The 24,474-nt window shown below is 42.9% G+C and overlaps 1 protein-coding gene across 1 annotated transcript in view; it reads right to left on the bottom strand.

Moving 5' to 3' along the window:
- Positions 1 to 919: 919 nt before the first annotated feature.
- The window catches only part of MYRFL (myelin regulatory factor like), a 105,180-nt gene continuing 81,625 nt past the window's right edge, over positions 920 to 24,474 (bottom strand). The window contains exons 16-25 of the mRNA XM_036456681.2: positions 21,795 to 21,880; positions 19,087 to 19,161; positions 18,949 to 19,004; positions 18,649 to 18,828; positions 8,388 to 8,450; positions 7,418 to 7,505; positions 4,925 to 4,999; positions 1,694 to 1,814; positions 1,305 to 1,379; positions 920 to 1,194 (exon numbers count right to left, since the gene is read on the bottom strand). Of these exons, the coding sequence (XP_036312574.1) occupies positions 1,108 to 1,194; positions 1,305 to 1,379; positions 1,694 to 1,814; positions 4,925 to 4,999; positions 7,418 to 7,505; positions 8,388 to 8,450; positions 18,649 to 18,828; positions 18,949 to 19,004; positions 19,087 to 19,161; positions 21,795 to 21,880 (906 nt within the window). The 3' untranslated portion in view covers positions 920 to 1,107. The remainder of the gene's footprint in view (positions 1,195 to 1,304; positions 1,380 to 1,693; positions 1,815 to 4,924; positions 5,000 to 7,417; positions 7,506 to 8,387; positions 8,451 to 18,648; positions 18,829 to 18,948; positions 19,005 to 19,086; positions 19,162 to 21,794; positions 21,881 to 24,474) is intronic.

Below are 24,474 nucleotides of genomic sequence, written 5' to 3'. Positions count from 1 at the left end.
GAAGGGAGAGATATAGAGAGTTAGAAACACCGATGAGAGAGAATCATCAATCAGCTACCTCTTGCACACCCCCTACTGGAGATATGACCGCAACTAAGGTACATGCCCTTGACTGGAATCGAACCCGGACCTTTCAGTTCCCAAGCTGACGCTCTATCCATTGAGCTAAACCGGTTTTGGCCATCTAGTGGTGTCGAACTCAATCAGAGAAGGGGCCAAAATCTAAAATCCAGCCTAAATCGCCGGCCGAATGGTTTACTGAACAGTCATAAACTGTCATTGTGATGGAAACGCAGTGGAGTGCAGTGATGACAGCGCGGTGCGGGCCACATTGCAAGGCCTGGCGGGACGGATTTGGCCTGCGGGCCTTGTGTTTGACACATGTGCTGAGCCAAACCGGTTTTGGCCATCTAAGGAGACTTTAAAAACTTGTCACAAGCTGGTGCTTCCCTCTTTACAGGAGGAAAAATCTCACCACACAGAAAGTTTAGTGTCCTTCAAGCATTACAAAGTAGACGTGCAATTATTACTCTTAACTAATCCCAGTGGCTTTCATTAGCAAGCCACTCTCTGTAGTGTAGTGCATGTAGTACACACACACACACACACTCTCTCTCACACACACACACAAGCAAACACATAGCAATGGTTTGCCTAAATATGAGCTCAGCAACAGACATCACCCACCCCTCCTGCCAACACACTCCATAGCACACATTCTCTCGAGTTTAGTGGGTCTAAGTTGACATGGCTTAATGGGTCTTTTTGTTTTTCTCCAAAGCTTTGAAATACATTCAGACAAAGCAGAGATAGACCTGATTCTTTTGACCTCAGAGCTTCCTTAATACCAGAAGCAGTATTCTCAAGTCCAAGAGTGTTGTTTTCTTTGTAGTCATGGCAAAATCAAGCACCACATTAGTTCAAGTTTCAGCAAAGACTTTATAATCCTCATTGATGTCTCAAAACCAAAGCCTGATCAAGTCCTTTGGCAAGAAATGTGGGTGTTCGACAAAAAAATGGAAGAAGTTGGATATAAGGACATAAGTTTCTGTTAACAGTATTCTGAGTATTTTTCCTTGGTGAAGTCCCCAACCAAACTTGAATAAATTAGGCACAGTGTCGATAGAAGTAAAAGAAGTAATCTGTAAAGAATATTCCAGCAAAATAAGGATCCGTTGAACAGTCAGCTAAATCCTGTCAGAACAGGAGGAAAAAAAAGAGAACGATTAAATGTAAGAATTGACTGTAGTTAATTCTTTTTTTTTTTTTTTCTCACTGAAAAGAAAACTTAAAGAAGAGCTTACCGGTGCAGCCACACGGAAATGGTAGGCGCTATCAAAGAACGGAGCTACTGGGAGGCTCCAGATGTGCTGGTATCCCTAAATAATGAGTGAAAGAGATCCATTTCATAACCACATTTTACACTTACTTGGGCTGAGAAAGCATTTCCTTGCCCACTGCAGGAGAGGTGTCTGTGACAACAGCTTTTGATAAGAATTGTCAGAGCTGCAGCTTCCGGAGGACGCATGGAAGAGGCTTAGCAAAGCCGGGAAACCAGGGTCAGCCAGCAAGGGGAGGCCCTGGCTTGCGGCTCAAGGCCTCGCTCTCTTTGTTGGGAGCAGAGGTTCACCACAGTCCTACACACATGCCTCCTGGATCAGGGGCGCGATGCTGAGGAGCCAGAAAACATTACCTGTGTCATCTCCTGAGAGGTTTTTCCCTGGGTCTGCATCCATTTGGCTTTCCCTTTCCTCTGGAAACATATATTTCCAAGGGTGACTTTGCACTGGAAGACTATCAGTGGCTCAGTTGTGCTTCAAAAAACAAAGGAAATAAAGGGCAAATGGAAAAGCAGTTATCATCTCCTTCCAGGTGACACTTTAATAAGAAGAGGGAGCAGTGCTCGCTTCGGCAGCACCAAGTCTAAAATTGGAACAATACAGAGCAGATTACTCCTAAGGAAAAAAAAAGAAGAAGGAGGAGAAGAAGGAGAAGAAAAAGAAGAAGAAAAAGAAGGAGAAGGAGGAGGAGGAGAAGGAGGAGGAGAAGGAGAAGGAGAAGGAGAAGGAGAAGGAGAAGGAGAAGGAGAAGGAGAAGGAGAAGGAGAAGGAGAAGGAGAAGGAGAAGGAGAAGGAGAAGGAGAAGGAGAAGGAGAAGGAGAAGGAGAAGGAGAAGGAGAAGGAGAAGGAGAAGGAGAAGGAGAAGGAGAAGGAGAAGGAGAAGGAGAAGGAGAAGAAGGAGAAACATACTGGGAACATAATGTGGAAATCCATTCAAAGCTCAAAATAAGCATCTTATTACCCAGAGCTCACTGATGCCGGTGTGCTAGCTCACATCTCATTATTACAGGAGGAAACTCAATCTCAGGTGACTACTGCTTTGGGCTGGATGTTTGTGTTCTCCCAAATCCAGGTATTGAAATCCTATCCTCCAGGGTGATGGTGTTAGGACAGTGGTCGGCAAACTGCGGCTCTCGAACCACATGCGGCTCTTTGGCCCCTTGAGTGTGGCTCTTCCACAAAATACCAAGGCCTGGGCAAGTCTATTTTGAAGAAGTGGCGTTAGAAGAAGTTTAAGTTTAAAAAAACCGGCTCTCAAAAGAAATATCAATCGTTGTACTGTTGATATTTGGCTCTGTTGACTAATGAGTTTCCCGACCACTCCTAACAGTTAGGAGGTAGAGCCTTTGGTGATTAGGTCAGAGCGGGAAGTGAAATTTTTTCATGAAAAATTTCATGAAATTTTATAATGCCCTTATAAAAAAGACTCCCGAGAGCACTCTCATTCCTTCTGCCAAGTGAAGACACAGCGAGGCGACCATTAATAGCCCGGCAGCAGACACTCACCAGGCACCGAATCTGCCAGTGCCTTGATGTTGGACTGCCCAACCTTCAGGACAGAGAAAAACAAATGTTTATTGTTTAGGCCACCCAGTCTCTGGCATTTTTTGTCATAGCAGCCTAAATGGACTAAGACAACTACTGAAATAGTGTTTGACAGTCTCTGAAGCCTAAACCCCCGATTTAAAAATTATACCGACATTAGAATTCCTTCTCTCCGTAGATTTTAAAATAATTTGGAGCTATATTCTTTCCCTTTGCACTGAAACTAACTTGCAACTATCTGAAGTTTCCAGGATTTCAGAGTCTGCAAAAGCCTGATCTGGGTAGCTTTTGTTTGAAGCAGCAAGGCTAGCACACGCAGGTAGGGGTGTGGGGGTGAGACCCGCTGGACATGAACAGCCTTTAAACCTGTCAGAGTGGAAGAATGGTTCTTCCCTGGAGGCTGGCCCATTCGTCATCACCAAGACCATAAGATTCATCCGTGTTGGGAAACAATCTTTTTGCACAGACAATCTATAATCTCAGTTGAGCATCTAGGTTATTTTTAAATCACCCATATTAGAAAAATGGCCAATTTAGTCGCTCAAGATGGACCTGCTGCCACTTCAGGGGATATACCATTTAAGCTCATTTCCCTCCATGACGCTAGGAATGAAGAAGGAAACGCCATATCGGGTTACTCGGGGAGTGCTGGAGAATAGGAGTGCATTTAACTCACAAGAATAGCACATTTAGCTTTCGCTCTGCCTTGACTTATCGTGGGTTCTGGGCCATGAAATATTAGCTGCTTGAAACAGACCTTTCCGAGGCAAGTGGATGGGGTGAGAGTCATTAGTTCATTATAGAAGCAGGCTGATTGAGAGGAGGCATAGGAAGCCTGAGTAAACCAGAAGAAGAATGAGACTAGGAGGAGGAACAACAGAACTGGGGAAGCAGAGAAAGAAAGGGGAGGAAGGGAAAGAGAGAGCAAAGGAAGGGGAGAAGAGAGGAAATGCGGAGGAAGGAGAAAAGGAGAAACTAAAGTCAAGAGATACAAAATGAAAACTATCTTCGTGGTAAGAGGTAGCTTATTGCATACTTTCTGAGCAAAGTGAGTAAAAAAAGTCTTAAAGTACCATAATTGATTGAAATTGATCAGAATAGTTTTGTGATTTTGGAGGAAAGGTAGTCATAGTAAGAGCTACCATGTATTGAGTGCTGGCGATGTGCCAGGGAGCGGCAATATTCTTACATGTCTCATCTCATTGGGAAGGTGGGAAAGTATGGCTTAAAAAATGGGCTGAGTTTGAAAGCCCAGCTCTTAGGAGCTTTGAGTTTCATGTTGGGTTTTCTGACCTCTCAAAACCTGTGTTCCCATCTGAAAAACAGAAACAATACCAACCGTGGAGGATTATTGTGAGGATTATATGACCCGATACTAAAGTGGAGTGTCTAATTTATAGTCTGTGCTCTGCAAATGGTAGTTATTAATCTCACTGTTATTAACAGTGATTCCCACAGCAGCTCTCCTTGTTATGGTATAATGTCAAACTTATTTTATAGATGAGTAAACAGTAGCTCAGAGAGGATAAGTGGCTCTTCCAAGATTAGAGAAGTAGTTAAGTGACAGAAACAAATCTGAGCTCTGGTCTGCCCGATTCCAAACTCTGACTCCTTTTTTAACTCCTCTGGGGAAAGGAGGTGGTGTCTGCATTAGCACTGTTACCAGGAGCTCACAAAAATGTGCAGTCCCCCCATCCAGGGCCCTGCTATTGCTCTTGTTTCCACCCTGAATCAGAGGGGCACAGTCAGGGGCAGTCTGCAGCTTGTGAGCGAGTATCAAACCCAAGGTCACTTCCATTTTGCAGGTGTGAGTGCACGGTTTGGAGCCTTTCCAGCCCCGTGGAGGGAGGGAGCTTGGAAGATCTTGGCCTTCATTTTGAAAACGCCTTTCCCAAACTGGTCCACCTCTCAACCCAACTGTCATTGGTCATCAGGGACTGGTAAGTTCTACCTCTTGACTTACTGATCAAATGGTAAATTCAGGCTGGCTACTCAAATAATAATAAAAATAGAACTGGTTTTTACAGTTACACACTTACTTGATTTCCAGAGAGAATTTGACATTGGTGGGTGTGTTCTTATTAACAGGAATGTTGTAATTGTAATTTCCAGACCTAATTATAAAAAAAAAATCAAACCACAAATCAAAATATGCAGGAAATGATGCAAAAGGCTTTTTGCTGCTCATTATATACTATGTAAAGTAAAACAGTCTATAGTAAATATATAAAACCAAATTTAACATGGTATAGTTTTATGTTTTTCAGATTCATACCTGTCAAATTGCAAAGGAATTTCTTTCAGGTCTTAATATACAAAATGTACCACAAAATGTGTAGCTTGTTAGGACACACAGACAAAAAGTGATGGAAAGTCAAATCTCAGGCCAAATGCACAAAGCTAAGCACACAGGAAATGACTTCAGTTCCCCTAAGAGATACAGATTTCAGAAAACAAATGAGGCAAAGACCTCAAACTAACAGCCCCTCTGGAAGGAGGATCGGACATAATAAACACCAGCTTTTCTACCGTAAATCACTCCCTTTTAGGAAACATTAGCAGAAAATATTATGCACTTTCAGAACTTGAACCAACTAAAATTATTATAGTCCTAATTACCACTTAGTAATGGAGGTAATTGCCAGACAGAAATGCTTAGACAGTGTCCTCCCCTCTCCCCTGTGAGAGAGAAACTGGTGGTAAAGAGGGAGTTCCTTTGATTTCATATTGAAATGAAAACTCCAGAAGAAAAAGGCCTATCAGACCTAAGTTCGTATGACCTGACCATTTTTTAAATTATATATGGAAACAACCTAAAACCCAGTAAATGGGAAAAATAGCCAGTGGTTTTAGATTCTCTATACTGACCACTAAAATAAGTTGTCAAAAATGAGAATGCAAAAATGAGGGACGTAGATCTGCACTGGAATCAGGAGAGCTCTGTCTGACTGGATAAAGCTCGGATGAATGGGATTCATTTCCTGCCCCAGGACTCCCAAGATGTGTATACTTTTCGGCAACCCTACTCAGTGGATGGGAAAGGGATATGTAGGGAGAATAAAGATCTTGTCAAAGTTCCAGAATTTAAACCTGAATTGTCTTATTCTTTTTTATTATGTCACCCTACCACGTTCATTAATGTCCGTCTCTGGCTTTTTCAAGTTCACTGAACCTCAGGTTCCTTAACAACAAAATGCAAATAAGTAACACCAGCCTTCAGGGATGTCCTGAGGACTCAATGAGATGAACATGCAGAGGTTATAAACAAGGCATAAAGCACCATGCACTTTGTTTTTAAAACTCAGGATCATCAACTTGCAGCCTAAGTTATATCAGGTTGAAAAGGAATAAGCCTGAGAATCAAAGGATTTGTGACTCTAGTTTAAAAATATAGAGCCTTGCTTTCAAGCTGGCAGGCACCTGGTAAATATTCATCAAAGGGAAAAAAAAACAACAAAAAAAAACAACTCATATTCTCCCCCCCCCCCCAATAGGTTGTGTGTGTTGTTTGTTTTGTTTTTTTTCAGTCGGTTTTTATTGATTTCAGAGAGAAAGGATGAGAGAGATAGACACATCAATGATGAGAGAGAATCATTGATTGGCTGCATGTGCCCTGACTGGGAATCAAACTGTGACCTCCTGATTCATAGGTCAACGTTCAACCACTGAGCCATTGTGGCCAGGCAGAGCTCCCATTCTTAACGCTATAACTTGTGTATGGTGCTTGCTGAAGCCACTTGCTCTCCATGCTTCTGACCCAGCATTAGCGCCACACAGATACACAACATGCACTAGAGGTGGATGCTGCTGATACGCTTTTAGTTCCTGGATTTTTCCCCCTCCTAGCTGAAAAAGCTAAGATAAGCTATATTTTTTTCTCAGCAATTAAAGTAATGGTATCCACTAAAACCGGTTTGGCTCAGTGGATAGAGCGTCGGCCTGTAAACTGAAGGGTCCAAGGTTCGATTCCGGTCAAGGGCATGTACATTAGTTGTGGACACATCCCTGTTGGGGGGTGTGTAGGAGGCAGCTGGTTGGTGTTTCTCTCTTATCGATGTTTCTGGTTCTCTGTACCTCTCCCTTCCTCTCTGTCAAAAATCAATAAAATACATTAAAAAATAAATAAATAAAGTAATGATATCCCTACCTATTTAAATGTACAAATTTCAACTCACTCCTAAATTGAAGCCATTGGTAACAATGTCTTTCTTGTCTATAAAATTAACTAGCCCCGCTGCATCCCTGGTTTGTTCCCGCAGAGAGTCGGCCTCAGGGCTGCCACTAAGCTCTTTGCTTTGGTCATACCCGTTAAAACCAGGAGGCCGGGATCATTGGAGCCGTGGTTTATTGACATTTGCTAATACCAACCGTTTTATGATTCCCTCTTCCACCGTGTAACAAATGTGTTTTCACTTAAGGAGCAATGTAAGCACACATTGATTTTACCATGTGGTGTTAGCTTTTATTCAAAACACCCAGAGCCTGGAATAAATTCCAGAAACAACTAGGGTGTAATGGGGAGGCTTACCCACCCGCACTGGAGGCTTCTACTGCAATACCGGCGATCTATTATTTGCTGGATTTCCAGAATCTGAATAGAACTGATTGTTGTATCAATCCCTGGGTTGAGAAGAAATAAAGAAAAGAAGGTAAACTCTTCTGCAGAGGAAAGAAGTACTGTATTTCAGCCCAGTGTCCACATTTCAGAATGCAAAGCAAGCGTTTCCTGGATCAATGGGTGTCACTCATGTTCAGATAGAAAAAAGAGGAGGAGGAGGGAAGGAAAAAGGCGTTTTTGTTGTTGTTATAGTAAATTTTAAGAAAATTAAACAGCCGAAACCGGTTTGGCTCAGTGAATAGGTCAGCCTGCGGACTGAAAGGTCTCGGGTTCAATTCCAGTCAAGGGCATGTACCTTGGTTGCGGGCACATCCCCAGTGGGGGTTGTGCAAGAGGCAGCTGATTGATGATTCTCTCTCATCGATGTTTCTAACTCTCTATCCCTCTCTCTTCCTCTCTGTAAAAAAATCAATAAAATATATTAAAGAAAGAAAGAAAGAAAGAAAGAAAGAAAGAAAGAAAGAAAGAAAAGGAAACTAAATAGACAGCCTCATCCTATCCAAAATAAATAAATAAATAAATTAATTAATTAATTAAATTAAATAAATTCCAGGATCCTAGAAGCCCTAATAAATTGAAATTTATTGAAAACGCTTTTTAAAAATGAGAAAAATGAAAACACAGTGATAAAAAATAGAAGATGGCAGGAAGTTCAAGTAAATTATTAAAATCCATGGAGATCAACCACACCTGCCTAGTAATGAGCCACCATTTCTAACACTCCCCTGAATGGTTAGGCTGGCTGCCATTACACAAGCGTAATGCCATGGGGGTGTGTGGCAGGGTGCAGCCTTTGCCTGTTCCTCACTCTGGTAACCACAGCCTGTAGTCCCCCTGCCTGGCCCCGCAAGTCAAAGAATCGAGTCACTTAAATTTGAACTTACAGTCACTTCCCCAGTCGGGGCTGGTTAGCACACCCCCTGCCAGGAATGATGTGCTTCTGTCTTCTGAAAAGAAAAAAGAAAAGAGTCTGACAGTCTTTTTCTTTTTAAAATTTTTAAAAATTGATATTTAGAAAGAGAGGAAGGTGGAGAGAGGGAAACATCAATTTGTTGATCGGCTGTTCCCTACCCAGGACTGAGTCCACAACCCAAGCATGTGCCCTGACCAGGAATCAAACCGGCAACCTTTTGGTGCACAGGACAATAGCCAACCACTGAGCCACACCAATCAGGGCAAGTTTATCAGTCTTTAAGGCCTGTTCAGGATGAGAAGAAAATCCAGTGTGTGATACAGTTTGTCTCTGTCAATTGATTGTTTCCCCACCCTTTCTCTCTCACATCTTTCAACCCATCATATCCCTTACAGTAGATTCTCACTGTTCTTCAAGAAGTTATCTGCTTTGAGCTAAACTGTGTACCTGAAATTCTCACCTGTGAAATCCTAACCCTGCTAGTCCCTCAAAATATGACTATTTGTAGGTAAGGCCTTTAAAGATGTAATTAAGTTGAAATGAGACTGTCAGAGTGAGACCAAATCCAAACTGAGATTAGGCCAAAGAGAGTGTGCGCACAGAGGAAAGACTTTGCAAGGGCATGAGAAAAAGTGGCCTCTGTGAGCCCAGAGAAACCAGGCCTCTTAACACCTTGATCTTGAACTGCTAGCTTCCAGGGCACTGAGAAACTATACTTCTGCTGTTCAGTTGCTTGGTCCTAACAGTCCCAGCAGACTAAGACCCCAGCCCCGATTAGATCACTGAGGCTCACAGCCCCTCCTTTCTAATGCCGCAGCAATTTGTTCCTGAGTCTCCTATGTGGTGGTTCATCAGTGGTGGATCTGTCACTACACCAAAGGGCATGCTATCTCTATTATTATTTAAATGTTATGTATTGTTGTCCTTTTTCCACAGCTTCACAGGAGGGAACCTCTGTTAACATTCTTTGTTGTTGTTGTTAACTCTCACCCAAGGATATTTTCCCATTGATTTTTAGAGAGAGTGGAAGGGATGGGGGGAGAGAGAGAAATAGTGATATTGACACATTGGATTGGTTGTCTCCCACCCACCCCCAACCAGGGTCAGGGATGTAGCCTGCAGCTGAGCTGCATGCCTTAGACTGGAATCGAACCTGGGACACTTCAGTCCACAGGCCAGTGCTCTAACCACTGAGTAGACTGGCTAGCACTGCATTATTCAAATCCTCTGTATCTCCTGCATAATGTGATCCACATGGGAATAAACTGAGTGTAAGGTAAGGACTGAGTTGTGGCCAACTGAGGAGAGGGATCAGATCCCTGGTATGCAGCCAGAAGCTGACCGTGAAAAAGGAAGCTGGAGAAATGGTTAGGATCCATCAGAGCCAAAAAGGCATTTCACTTGCAGTTTTGAAAAGGTAACCATTCAGATGTCTGTTGTTAAGACTATAATGGAAAATATATTTTTTAAAGTGAATATTAAAAACAATCATTTATTGGGTTGTTAAATACATAAACCTAACAAAAGAATTCAAAAAACTTTGCAGCATGCATTTTTTAAAATCTGAAGATTATTTCCAAGTCTCTGTACTTTTATTGCATTCCTTCATTTGCATTAAACAACTTAATTTTATATTTTTCAAAAAATGTACAGAACACAAAGACATTGACCTCATTTAACAAGAGGTACAAGTTCATAAATTACATGCTGCTTTTCTGGGCAGAAAAAGAGGCGTGATGCAAAACTAGCTTCTGTGTGGCATTTCAGGAGAAAAAGCAAAAGTGACTGTGGGCGTTACTTGGGAACAATCACTCCTCAGCCCCTCTGTCCAGATTAGGACCTCCCATACCAGGTGCATGGGCTGCTGTACTTGTCCTTCACCTGGCTGTGGCTTCTGGGGAACTGCATCTTGCTTGCTGTTGTATCCCTCCTAAGGCAAGCCCCGGCTCAACTGCAGGTGCTCAGAAAATATTTGTGGAAGGGTGAAGGAAGAGAGGTGGGGTGGAGGGGGGGAAGAGGGAGGGAAGGGAAGATATGAGAGAATGTCAAATACCCTCTTACACATTCAAAGGGGAGAACCCCAGGGGATGCTGGAAGTGGACGGACGTGGGATGTTGATCCCCTTCGCCATATTAGCAATGGGAGTGAGACAAAATGATCAGAACGTCAAACCTCAGAGGGAAGGTAGGGGAGGGTGGGAGTAAGGGAGAGAGATCAACCAAAGGTCTTATGTGCATGCATATAAGCCTAACCAATGGACACAGACACCAGGGGGGTGAGGGCATGAGTGGAGGGGATGGGGGATAAGGACACATATAATACCTTAATCAATAAAGAAATTAGAAGAAAAAAAAAACCTTAAAGGCAAGGCAAGTACCCTTAGCATCTACCCCAACATGATGCTTTCCATGAAGAAGAAATAAATGATCCTGATATATGAGGATTTTCTAGAAAACTGGATAGCTATTTCCCTTTAGATGTAAATATATGTGCTGTCCAAAAAGGGCTCCAGACTGCTTGGATTTCAGCTATTGCAGTAACAGTTTTTAATCATATGCCTCCTGCTGTAAGTTTTGCTTGTGATGGCTTCCACAGACGGTTGTGAATTTACAAGGCAAATGAGGCATAAAGAGAAGGGAAAACCAGAATTCTCCACCCCTCTGTCTTCTTCCCCTACCTTTTGTTCCACACTCCTGCTGATTTTGCAGGAATGTGGCTCATTATAAACTCTATAAATAGAACTACAGTGTGGCCACACTTCCAAGGGAAGAGTTTTCAGGTTCCTGAAGACTAGAACCCAATGCTAGGATTTACTATCTGATAACAGTATTTTTTTTTTTAACAGTTATAAAAAGGTGAAAGTGAGGAGGGATCATACTGCAGATTTAGAATTATAAAGTAGCTTATGAAAAGCAGGATTGGAAATATCAAATTTTAAGTCTCCTGTAAAACACCTCCAATTTGTCACTTCTCTGAGGCAAAACTATTCAATTCTGAAAGGCTAGTTATTGACAAACCATAAATTTTCCTGTTGTCATACAGGAGTGGCTCGCATTTTACAAATGCCTTCCAGCAATATTCACTTTAAATGTAATATACATTCCTAGTGGTTGTCATTGTAAAGTTGAAGATATATTTCACAGTTGGTGAATAAGATCTCTCAATAAGCTAAATTAGAAACTTCTGGAGAGGAGAGGTTTACCGAGGCGTCTCCTGTGGTAGAATGTGCATATTACACTACTTGTACAACTGGGCCGATGGCTGAGCTCCAGGACAGCATCTTGGCTATCTCTTCCTTTCCTGATTGAACCAGACTCAGGCCAAGAAAAAGTCAATGAACCCAACCAATCAATGACTGAGTCCTTTAACACAGTGAACGATTTTCTCTGGGCAATTTGCTCTTCTTAGAGTTCTGGTCTCCAAAACAAATAAGTATGAATTCCAGATGCCTTTTTGCCTTGTGAGATTGAAAAAAAAAAAAAAAGTATTTACCAAATCTCTATAAATCTGTAGAATTCTATAGATTCTCCTCCCTCCCTCCAGTCCCCTACCATAGGCTCTTTGCTTTTTTTGAACATCTAACTTTGCTGTCTATTCAAATCTTTGTTAGTTCCATAGAATAAAATCTAGTCCATTGGCAGTTAGACAAACATGAGCAGAGCAAGGACCATAGGCCAGGTACAGAAGGTCACCAGGTTGGAAAGCCCCAGGTGCCCAGCAACAAACAAAACTGGAAAAACAGGGGCCTCGCCCCAGAGTGACCTTTCCTCCCTTAGCATATCTCTGGCCATGCTGTGTGGACCCTCCACTGACCTTTCCTTCCTGGCATGTTGCTAGTTATGCAGGTTAGATCCCCTCCTTAGGGGGGGAACCAATGAGGGGGCTGGAGAAGAGCCCTTACGCATTAAGCTCCCAGGACAATGAGGCTCTGACCCACATCAGCTCCATCTAGGCCTCAGTTGTGTTTCCGCTCCAGGCCCAGAAAAACAGCGGAGGCTGACATCAGGACCAGCTGCATTGACCAGTGACTCCCTGCCCTGACCAATCAGCGGAGACCATAACCCTGAAAGGATACACCTGGAAAGCTGATGAACAATATTCTATTGAGAGTTTTTCCTGGGACTTCCCCTAAAATACCCTCCCTAAAAGCCCTCAGGACTATGGACCCAGTGTGCTCTTTCTCCCTTTCCCCTTCCCCTTCTCCCAGGCATGTTTTCCTTGCCTCTTCCTTCTCCTAAGCTCCAAGGGCCCTTCTTTGTTTCCGTAACTTGTTTCCTGAACCCATTTCTTCTATGCCTTACTTTTTCTACCTCTGTGACTTTCTTAGTAAAGTTTCTCTTATGGTTTAAGTCTTGGCTCTGAATTCTTCCCTAGCCAGAATCCAAGTACCGAGGTTGCTGCATCAAGGTCCTGTCTGACTCCCCCAGTGTAACCCCTGTTGCTGTTCTTGCCACTGCTAGCATTATGCAGTTGTTTCCTCAGAGTAAACGTTCAAAACACCCACCTCCCACTTCCTGAGTAGTCTTACCCAAACCTTTTATTAAATGGGGGGGAGAAGGGGACAACCTTTCTGAAAGACATGGACACAATCAACTTAAGCTCAAAAGAAGAACCATGGCTTGGGTGCAGCATATCATAAAAACGCTGGTTTTTCTTCACTTCTTTTACTAGCAGTTTTACTTTTCCGGAAGGAAGCTCATGAATGTGTTCTAAGAGCTTGGTAACCTGTTAGATATGAATCTTCACTCTGCTGAACATTTTCGCAAGTTTTTTTTAACCTTTGAATTCCTTTCTTAACTTTTATTCCTTAATTTTTAAGTGGTCTTCAATGCTTCAGAAGCATCTGGTTGAAATGAATATTTACCTCTCCTTTTTCTCATTTGGATTTAGAAACCCCAGTGTTACATGGTTCCCTGAACAGAAAGAAAGAATAAATCAGCAGCAGAAGAGAGGTGCCTTTCCTCAGGCCCCCCAAAATATCCCACACCTCACACATCTCAATGGCTATAGGCAAACTTGGGAGGAGGGTTGCTGAAAGGGCTTTCTAGAACCATAGAGTGAACACTTTCGGCATCTTCTAGAGTTGATCCCAGCTACATGCACACACTGTGCTCAAATAAATAGAGGCTGAATGGGAAAGAAGCCAAGACAGGGGACCCAGATTCCAATTCTAACTTGATAGCAACTAACTGCAAAAGCTCCAGCAAGGTCCTCCTGGGCCTCTTGTTTCATCAGCTGTAAAATGAACAGGTTGGTGGAAGTCCGAGAGTCTCCTGATCTGGGGACTTTTGGAATTTCGGGTGATTTGATAAAGGGGTCGGTGATATCTGTGCACTTGAAAAGTAACATCTCTGCCATAGATTGGTACTACTGTATTTTTTCAAATGTCACTGTTAGATTAACAAAAAAATAAATTTGATTAACAACTTTTCCTGTGTATCAGGGACCCTGGTAAAAGAGAACTCAACTTTCATTTTTAGCTAGAGAAGCTGATAGTTGTATCTAATAGGGCACGGCCAGGCTCCTTGGAGTAGCTCTTCTTAAGGAGTCTCTTCAGAGTCTCCCATAGGAAGGAAAAGTAAGTTGAGCAGATGTTCTTTGTCCCAGAGAAGAGAGCAAAAATCTTCAGAAGAAGAGCTAGTTGCTACAGCAGTGAATTTGCTCACAAAGGTCAAGAAACTTTGAAAACGAAAGCTGAATCAATCCATGTCTTCCTGTCCAAATCCATTATCAGTACTTTTCTCATAGGTGAGATGGTCTCTTCTGAGGACCGCTCTACCATCCATACTACCATCCATACTACCCAAAGCAATCTATAGATTCAATCCTCTCCCCATTAAAATACCAACAATATATTTCACAGACCTACAACGAACTCTCCAAAAATTCACCTGGAATAAAAAAAGACCCCAAATGCAGCAATCATGAGAAAAAAGAACAAAGTAGGAGGGATCTCATTACCAATGTTAAGCTGAATTACAAAGCCGCTGTTCTCAAAACTGCCCGGTACTGGCACAAGAACAGACACATAGACCAATAAAATAGAATAGAGAATCCAGATATTGACCCAAACCACTATGCTCAATTAATATTTGACAAAGAAGGCAAGAACATACAATAGAGTCAAGATCGTCTCTTCAATAAATGGTGTTGGGAAAATTGGACAGATACATGCAAAAAAAAAAAAAGAAAGAAATGAAACTAAACCACCAACTTACACCATACACAAAAATAAACTCAAAATGGATAAAGGACTTAAATGTAAGACAGGAAACCATAAAAATACTAGAGGAATCCACAGGCAGCAAAATCTCAAACATATGCTGAAGCAATATCTTCACCAAAACAGCTCCTAGGGCAATGGAAACAAAAGAGAAAATAAACAAATGTGACTACATAAAAATAAAAAGTTTCTGTACAGCAAAAGAAACCATCTACAAAACAACAAGAAAGCCCACTGCATGGAAGAACATATTTGCCAATATTATCTGCAATAAAGGTTTAATCTCCAACATTTACAGGGAACTCATACTACTTAACAAAAGGAAGATAAACAACCCAATCAAAAAATGGGCAAATGGCCTAAATAGGTACTTTTTGAAAGAGGACATAAGAAAGGCCAAGAGACATATGAAAATATGCTCAAAGTTACTAATCATCTGAGAGATGCAAATCAAAATGACAATGTGGTACCATCTCACACCTGTCAGAATGGCTATCATCAACAAATCAACAAACAACAAGTGCTGGCAAGGATGCAGAGAAAAAAGAACCCTCGTGAACTGCTGGTGGAATGCAGACTGGTGCAACCACTGTGGAGAACAGTATGGTGTTTCTTCAAAAAACTAAAAATGGAACTCCCATTTGACCCAGTGATCTCACTTCTAGGAATATATCCCAAGAAACCAGAAACACAAATCAGAAAGGATATATGCATCCCTATGTTCATAGCAGCACAATTCACCATAGCTAAGATTTGGAAACAGCCTAAATGCCCATCAGCAGATGAGTGGATTAGAATATGATGGTGTATTTACACAATGGAATACTACACTGCTGTAAAAAAGAAGGAACTCTTACCATTTGCAACAGCATGGATGGAACTGGAGAGCATTATGCTAAGCTAAGCCAGTCAGAGAAAGGTAAATATCACATTATCTCACTCATTTGTGGAATATAATGAACGACATAAACTGATGAACAAAAAAATAGATCCAGAGACAGAAAGCATTGATCAGACTGTTAAACCTCAGAGGGAAGGTAGGGAAGGGTGGGGGTAAGAGGAAGAGATCAACCAAAGGACTTGTATGCATGCATATAAACCTAACTAATGGACACAGACAACATGGGGTGAGGGCATGAGTGGAGGGTGGGGGGTAGGGGAGCAATGGGGCTCCCCCTTAATCAACACCTTAATCAACAAAGAAGAAGAAAAGAAAGAAAAGAAAAGGGACACCAAATGTCCCAAAGTGGACTCTCAAGGTAAGGAAAGGATTCAGCAGCCACAGCATGTGCTTTCACAAAGGAGGAAGGCTTCTTCGGGGGCAGGGAAGTGGCAGCACATCTTTGTGTGTTTAAAACTATTGGGAATATGACTGAAACAGATTCTTTTCTCTCTATTGAATCTTTATCCTCACCCTATAGTGATGCACGTTTCCAAGTTCAATCAGAAGCTGCTTTCATGAGACAAATGCGCAAGCACTGCCTCCTATAGGCGTGGGGGAAATTCTCTGTACATGAACTTCCTCACTGGAAGAATGGGGATGATAACAACGCCTATCTTTTAGCCTTGTGAGGATTAAATGATTTACTCATGTTGACCACTTATGACAATGCCTTATATATAGTACGTAATACGTCACTATGCGAAGATGATGATGATCTGTAAATGTTGTTTATTCAAGACTATGATATGAAATATCAAAAGGAGAAAAAAGTACATTGCCACCCCAAAACTTCAACCACTGCCCATATTCTGTGTCAGTAAGTAGAGCTGCTCAAAAATATTTGGGTTCCTCATCTTCCAAATGTATGTTAGGTATGTACTTCCCCAGACTGTTTTCAAGTCAGACATGACCAATATCTCCTTTTGTTACCACAGCATCCTAATAAATTACATTAACACATATTTATGCTATTATTAGCATCATCATCATAATTTTAGACAATACGTGTGTATAAAAGATTTCTAAAAATAAATATAAATTATCATTCACTTGGATGTATTGTATTTAATCTTACAGAGATAAGTACACTTTTAGTCCTTGTTCAAGTTCCATATTTTTTAACATAAAATTCTATTACTTAAAAAGCATCTGTGTGTGTGTGTGTGTGTGTGTGTGTGTGTCTAAGAGGAAAAAGATGTTGTGAAAGTGGAATGCTAATCTTGTGTTTTTTTCACTAACTTAAGGATTACATTAAACTCAGAGTTCTAAAGCCTTTTACATTTGCCCTACGTGGTTTGGGCAGAGAGCCCAGATTCTACATCATTTTTAAAATTTTAAATGAGCCAAAAAATCTAACCATCCACATGTAATTGCTTCAGTTGTGCAACTATTACTATCTTTGTTGTCAACAGACAAATGAGACCCTTTCCCTTGGATCAACCGAAATTTCATTCCTGGGCAGAGAGTTCCATGTATTCACCCACTGCTTAGCAACAGGGATATGTTCTAAGAGATGTGTTTTTAGGTGACTTCGTTATGTGAACATCATAGTGTGCACTTGCACAAACCAGATGGTACAGCCTCCTACACACCTAGGCTGTCTGGCAGAGCCTATTGGTCTGAGGCCACAAGCCTGTAGAGTATGTGACTGTACAAAACAACATGAAATTAGATCCATCACAAGAGAAAATGATGCAATCAAGTGATGTATGAGGCTGCTGCCTATGCAACATGGCATACTGTTTTACAGAAAACATTTTTTTTTTCTAAGTAGTAAGAGTACACTCTAAAAGAATGGTAAAAAGTGTAGTACATAGCCGAAACCGGTTTGGCTCAGCGGTAGAGCGTCGGTCTGCGGACTGAAAGGTCCCAAGTCTGATTCCGGTCAAGGGCATGTACGTTGGTTGTGGGCACATCCCCTGATAGGGAGTGTGCAAGAGGCAGCTGGTCGATGTTTCTCTCTCATCGACGTTTCTGTCTCTCTATCTCTCTCTCTTCCTCTCTGTGAAAAAAATCAATAAAATATATTTTTTTAAAAATTAAAAAAAAAGTGTAGTACATACATAAACCAGGAGCATAGTTATTTGTCATCATATCAAGTATTACATGCTGTACATAATTGTATGTGTTATACTTTTATACCAGTAGGTTTATTTACACCAGCATCACCACAAACACATGAGCAATGAGTTGCCCTATATCATTATCCCATCACTAGGCAATAGGAATTTTTCAGCTCCATTATAATCAAAATTTGTGAATGGGAGAGGGGCGTTCCCCCCAGTCTGACCTGCACCCTCTCCAATCTGGGACCCCTCGGGGGATGTCTGACTGCCTTTTGCAATCCAGGACTACTGGCTCCTAACCGCTCAGACACTAAACCTGTGCCTGCCTAATCGCCCCTAACCCCTCTGCCTGCCTGCCTGATTGCCTCTAACTGGTCACCCCCAACTGCCTCTGCCTTGCCCCACACAGGACCCAGGATTCCCTTCCTCTGGCCAACCGCAGGCACCCTGGATTTGGACCAGCTTCGCCCAGACCCGCCACAGCGACAGAGGACCATGGGCAGGTGGCTTTGCCAGGGCCACAGCCGCAGGAGCCCGGGACTGTGGGGAGGGTTTGTCCCGCTCCTGGGCCACAGCTGCAGGTGCTGGTGTCCAGGACCGCTGGGCAGGAGGCTTGTCTCTCTCCCAGGCTGCAGCCTGGATGGTCCCCATTTCTCTCTTGAGAGTACATTTGTGCCTGTTTGGTCCCCACTCCTATCCCCCCAGTGTTAAGTGTCTGAGCAGTTCTGGTGCAAGGGTGCGAGGATGTGATGACAATTTGCATATTAGTTCTTTATTATATAGGATGGGACCACCATTGCATATGTGGTCACTTGTTGAATAGAACGCTGTTAGACAGTGCATGACTTTAAGTGACTGCAAGTTCATTTCTTCGTGTTTTTAAAGATCTCATCACCCCAAATAGAAGAGTAGAGCCATTATTTTGAACTATTAAGATATTATTCATGTAAATATTGACAAGGTTCAAAGCTCTAGCTGTTTCTCTTTGAACATCCTTTACCTGCCCGTGACCTCTGATGAGGTTTCATTTTCTTGGACAGTCTTTGCACAGGACTGGAGAGGATGCTTCTTGTTCCCCAGATGGGGCAGCAATAAATCTCCTGACACGGCAGGATCTCACAGAAAGTGATTTCTGGTATTTGGAACGAGGATTGTGTGGTCGCCAGAGATGTTTTAGGTGCTGCACGGCATGGGCAGAGAGGAGAGAAGAGACAAGGTTAACCTGAGAGCCTACTTCTTCTGTTGACAATTCCTAGGAAACTCAGGCTGGGTTTAAGGGTGAGGAATGTGAAGCTCTTACCCGAGGAGGAAGAGGCTGTGGGTGGCAGGGCCGGCTCCTGAGAGCTTGTGATATTGCTGGAAAAGGATAATGAAATGCTTTATGGAAGAGGCCCTCAGGGACCCTTCTCCCCAAAGGAAAACAAGACTGGATTCTCACCTTGCAGAAAGATTTGGGGCACGTCGGTCTTGATCTTTTAAACTAAGTATGTAAAGGGAGACTATCGTCAAGGCACTGTTTAAAAAATAATAAAGAAAGTATTATGTGGCAGGTTTGATTCCAGATATATCTCACCCAACCAGCTGGCCAGAGATGTTCTCACACAGGCCACGCAGATGGGAGGGGCGGGGGAGGGCCCGCCTGGTTGACAGTGTGCATGGAAGCCAGCAGTTCTGCTTCTCTGCTCTGGTAAAAAAAGCCCAGGTCGTCCTGAGGCTCAGAGGTACCTAAGATAGTTCATGCTGAGGGGTTTTTCCACAATTCAGCCCCCTGGCCCTGGCAAGCTCTCTCAGAAGCATCTGTCACTGGTGGAAGGTTACAAGAGGAAGCGTGTGAAGGGCTGGAGGCAGCCCTCTGCTCCTTGCAGGAAAAAACCAGAGCAAAGATCACATCCACTAGCAGAAGGCATCCACACTGTGGTGTGTGGTGGTGGTAGTGGCGGGGGGCATGGAGCGGGGAGGGGAGAAGGGCAGAGGGGGCTTAAAGGAGACAAAGGTTTAGTCAGTTGTAGATGCCAAACCCTTTGGCCAGCGCTGACACCTTCCAGCTGCCTGGCTCTTCAGAGCACAATACACCAAATTGGACAGAGGAAGGAAAGATTCAATAAAGCACCCATTTCCACACTTTATGGCTTCAAAAGAATGAGTATGTCTCTTCTCCCTGGTGATCAGAACTGATGCATCCAAATGGGAGCTTTCCTTAAAGGTTCTGAGCTTGGGGAAGCTACCATTCCCAACAATGCTCACGCACCGAGCATTCTCCTCTTCGGGGGAGTCTAGAACTCTCCTGCGAAAGTCTGCTTGGTGACCTTACAATCCCCCTGGGCTGGCCCCACACAGGGTGACCAAACTTGATTTCCTGCCAGTTCAACTTGGCACCTGATTCTGCAGACTCAACTCATTGTTGTGTTCCCCATCAAAGGTGGTGGGTTTCCATCATTAAATATACACAGAGTATGTGCCACATGTCTGCATCCCACTCCTGAGGAAAGAACTCCCAGTGCGTCCTCAGCGGCAGCTGGTGCAGCCCCGCCGGCACAGCCCTGCCTGGGAAAGTGCTGCTGAGCCCACTGAGGCCTCAGGCCTTGCTGGTGTCCCTCTGGCGACTGCCTGCTGTGGTCCAGTCTCCCTTATTCTGTCCTCTCACAGCCCTCCTCTCCTATCTGTCTATGACAATCCTCACTATTCTTTCTGATTTCTTTGATGTGTGCTTCAAAGCACGGTCCAGAGAGCTTCCAGAATCTTAGAGTAACATGGCTATCTGCTCCTTTCTTTGGGGGCAAACTCTGGTTTTGACCCTTCTCAATTAGATCACAGGCCAGAAATAGGATAACAAGCCTAATTCCACCGCTTTATCATCTTGGCGGTCAACAATATCGGAATGCATAAGCATGTTTCCAAAGCAGCCTCTTTGTGTCAGATTTAGAGCTCCTACAGCTTTTCCTTAGGTTTTCATGGCAATATGTAAATCTGGAGAATGCTGAGTGTGTCTGTAGTGGTGAGAGGCTCTCTCTTCTGAGCTGGGAATCTCAGCAGAAGACAAGCACACTTAGGAGAGTGAGAAAGGGGGAATGGCTTCTAATGGCAATTCCATGTCAAATATAATGAGGATGCTCCCATGACGGGCAGGATTAGGGGGAAGATAAAATGAAAAGGGGAGGCAAGCAGATGGGGACCCCACTGTCTTCTACAGCAGGAAGCTGCTTTAGACAAAAGGAGTGCAAGTGCCCTGGCTCCATCCCTTATGTTTCCTCTGAGATGACTGTTTCCCCAGAGATGAAGCCAGCAGCAGGTCCTTTCCCACACGAACAAAGCATTTTTCAAGGGGCAGATAAATGCCCCTTTCACCATGTGAATAGTTAGACTAAGAACAAGAAGCCCTGGAGGACAGAGGCAAGATGACCAGGGCTCAATGTCTGAGGGGCATCAGAGCAGCAGTGTGAGCCGGGAGGCCAGAGGTCAGAAAATTCCTGCATCCTGAGAGGGGACTCCACGTCCCTGCAGAGGAGGGACGGAAGACAACAGGGACCCAGAGATTGCACAACAAAGACATCGGTCCTTACTGTACTTGCTTGCTTTAGCTACTAGTACATTTGGCTATGAATTCATCATATCGTACATCATGGGGTAAATCTCACCGCCCCTTGGGGGTGAAGTCTCCTCTAAAGAATCTAGAAGAATCCTAATGAAGATGACTGTCCAGGGGAGAGTGGGTTGTGCCTGATTACTTACTCACTGTCTTCTCCCACACAGGCCAAAGGATTTGAGAGTTGTGAGTTTGGGCCAAAGAATTTGAGGAAGTTCTTTGCAAGACTAAAAAAGACACACACACACACACACACGCACACACACACACACACACGAAAGGCACAGTAACCTGTTACAAAACATCAGTGGACTGAAAAAACAAAACAAAAAACAAGCCACCCTTCATTGTACATTAAAGTGCAGAAATCCTGTGCTGCTTTTCTTCCAAGTATGAGTCTATAAATGGCTCCCTCACCTCTAAGCTGAATCAAAGGTCAAAGCCCCGTTTAAAAGGCTCCTTGTCTTCAAAGAAAATAAAAGACCAGGCCTCTATTCACATGTGAGAAAAGGAAGATGGGAAGAACGGGGGCTCCCAGAGCACAACATTGACGTTTTTCTTACCAAAATGTCATCACAGCAATGAGCGTTATCACCAAGGTCTGGAAAATCCAGTTGGGACACCACTGTTTTTTTCCTGAAAAATAAACCTATAAAAAGATTCAGTAATGAGCAATGACAAAACGGTAACGCCAACTTCGGAAAGAACGCAGGAAGACTCACTCCCGGTGGGGCATCTTTGCTGCTCCCTTGGGATGGTAAGTGCGCTCCCTTCCTCCTACATCTCCCTCCTCCTCAGCCTCCCTGAAAACAAAGCTCTCTCAAAAGCCTTCCAATACCCTCCTTCCCCTTCACACTCCAGGCTCCAGGGAACTCGCTTTCCCCTGATGTCCTACAGATGATCATCTGTGCCATCCATTCAGTGCTTATTCTTGAAGTTTGATGAGAGAAGAGGGCCTACAACACAAGATACTGTCAGAAGCCAAATGTCCACTTCTCTTAATAGGATAATTTTCAAAATCAAAAGGCTTTTAAGACATGATAGGATAAATCCCAGGGGAAGGATTTTAGGCATCATGACGAATCATGGAAAAGATTTTTGTGCCTTCTCAAATCTTACACATCAGTATCTGATTCCACCACCTATTTTTTAAGGACAGTCCTGGGCCTGTGTCTTATTTATCCATTCCACAAATATTCATAAGGGACCAATATGTACAACATGACAGGAGACATAAAAATGAATTCATTATAGTCTCTAGGAAGTGAATGAGACAAAACTTTAGGACTAACACATATTGGTGTGGAACTTGCATATGGGGAATGAGCCAAGGGCTGCAGGCTGGACAGCTGTGCAATTGCTGGGAAACCTGGCCAAATAGAGAGAGGTTTGCTGTGCCATTAAGTAAGGTGCTTCTTAAATATGAGTATTCTTGCTAATGCAATAGGGAGCATTATGCTTCCCCCCTCTTTGAGAGTACAGGGTAGAATTATGCTTTTAATCAGAAGAAAATTGAATGATGGTGGTAGTTAAGAAATGGCTTAAAATTGGTCTTTGTTTGAATTCCTTGAGTCCTAATAATGGTGAGCACATCTATAGCCCTTATTAAGTGTCATAAACTCCTCTGAATGCTTTGCACATCCTATTTTTAATCTTCATAGTAATTCATCTTCTGAGACAGGAACTGTTATCCCCATTTTAAAGAGGAGGATAGAAAGGCTGAGGAAGGCTAGGTTCCTCACCCAAGATCATACAACTGGCAAGTCACAAAGCCAGGCTATGAACCAAAAACATTTGGCTTTAGAATCTGTGCTCTTAATCACAATGCTATGCTGCCTCTCTTTCTCTGTACGTAAAAGAAGATATTCATTGTTATTATGGAAAAGGTCCGCATGGCTTACCAAATGAACTCCTTAACCTGGTGATCCATAAACTGAGCCTACCTTGTGTTTTCAGCCTTATCTTCTACTCTCCTTCCTAACCAACTCCCACTTAATCCTTCAATGAAGCCAGTGCCAGCTCCCAGACCTTTGCTCATAACATTCCATCTGAAAACCCTAACAGCTCCTGTTAGTCTGGTCAACACTCACTCTTCCTTGAAGACCCGGCTCCCATAATACTTCTGCAGGACTCTGAGCTCCTGCAATGTTTATCAGATTCAGTTCTTTGCCTTTACTTCTGATCTGCCCTAGCTACCTTGAAATTCTTTAGCTAAATAAGTCTTATCTCGCCTTTATCTAGGCTTTCCACAGGCCTAGAACATTGACTTCACGAGGTCTCCAAGTGGAATGGTGCTCTTCAGTCCCTCTATCATTTCCTGACTCTGTGTTCACATCCCAAGCCCCAACTCACCCACACATGCAAGACACTTAATGTTCTTAATTTAGATTGTGAGACTTCAAGGAATATTTTCAGACTGAGCTCTCTATTTATGCATTCATTTGCCAATATTATGTGCCAGAGCCTGGGGCATATCATGAAGACAGACATGGGCCTGCTTTCATGGACCATAAATCCTAGTTAATTTTCTGAGATAACTGCAAAATAAAGACTCTTTGGGTGTAAGATGCAAGCTATAGAGGTTGCACATGAGCAAATTGCACCTATTAGAGTCACTATGGATGTAGATACCATCCTGCCCTTCACATTGCAAACTAGTTAGTACATAGGGCATCTTCCTTACACAATATTTTTAATGTTTTGTGTTGATTGAGTACCTGCTACATGCTGGACATTGTGCTAAGGACTTTAGCTCATTTAATCCTATCAGCATTTTTTATAAGATATCATACTATGTATCTCTATTTCCTAATGCAATTAAGTAATTTGCCCAAGAACCCTTTCACATATGTATTTATCCATGTATTTACATTTACCTGTACATCAAGAAGTTTGTCAGCTACATAACATTGTAATAGTTTTTAGTTAGAATATTAAACTTTTATAGTCCTTTTTAGCATAGTTCAACATAGCATAACATGAGGAGTAGAGAGAAAACTAGTGCAATGGCCCTCACATCAGGTCGTCCCTTACCAGGATAAGGTCATGAATCTCTTCCCCAGGGAAGGACAAGCTTTGGAACTCTGGTGGGTTGGAGGGGGCCAGCTGAGACTCACAGCTATCTATGAACTGCAGCTAGAAAGGGAGTATTGCAGCTTCTCCCTTCCTGTCACTCCTTTTTACAGAGAGGGTGTCCTTTAAATTAATAAATGATTAGCTTTCACTTTTTACTGTAAATGCTAT

The sequence above is a fragment of the Pipistrellus kuhlii genome, unplaced genomic scaffold, assembly GCF_014108245.1.
Source record: "Pipistrellus kuhlii isolate mPipKuh1 unplaced genomic scaffold, mPipKuh1.p scaffold_m20_p_3, whole genome shotgun sequence".
NCBI classification, from domain to species: Eukaryota; Metazoa; Chordata; class Mammalia; order Chiroptera; family Vespertilionidae; genus Pipistrellus; species Pipistrellus kuhlii.
This window is presented reverse-complemented; position numbering and strand designations above follow the sequence as displayed.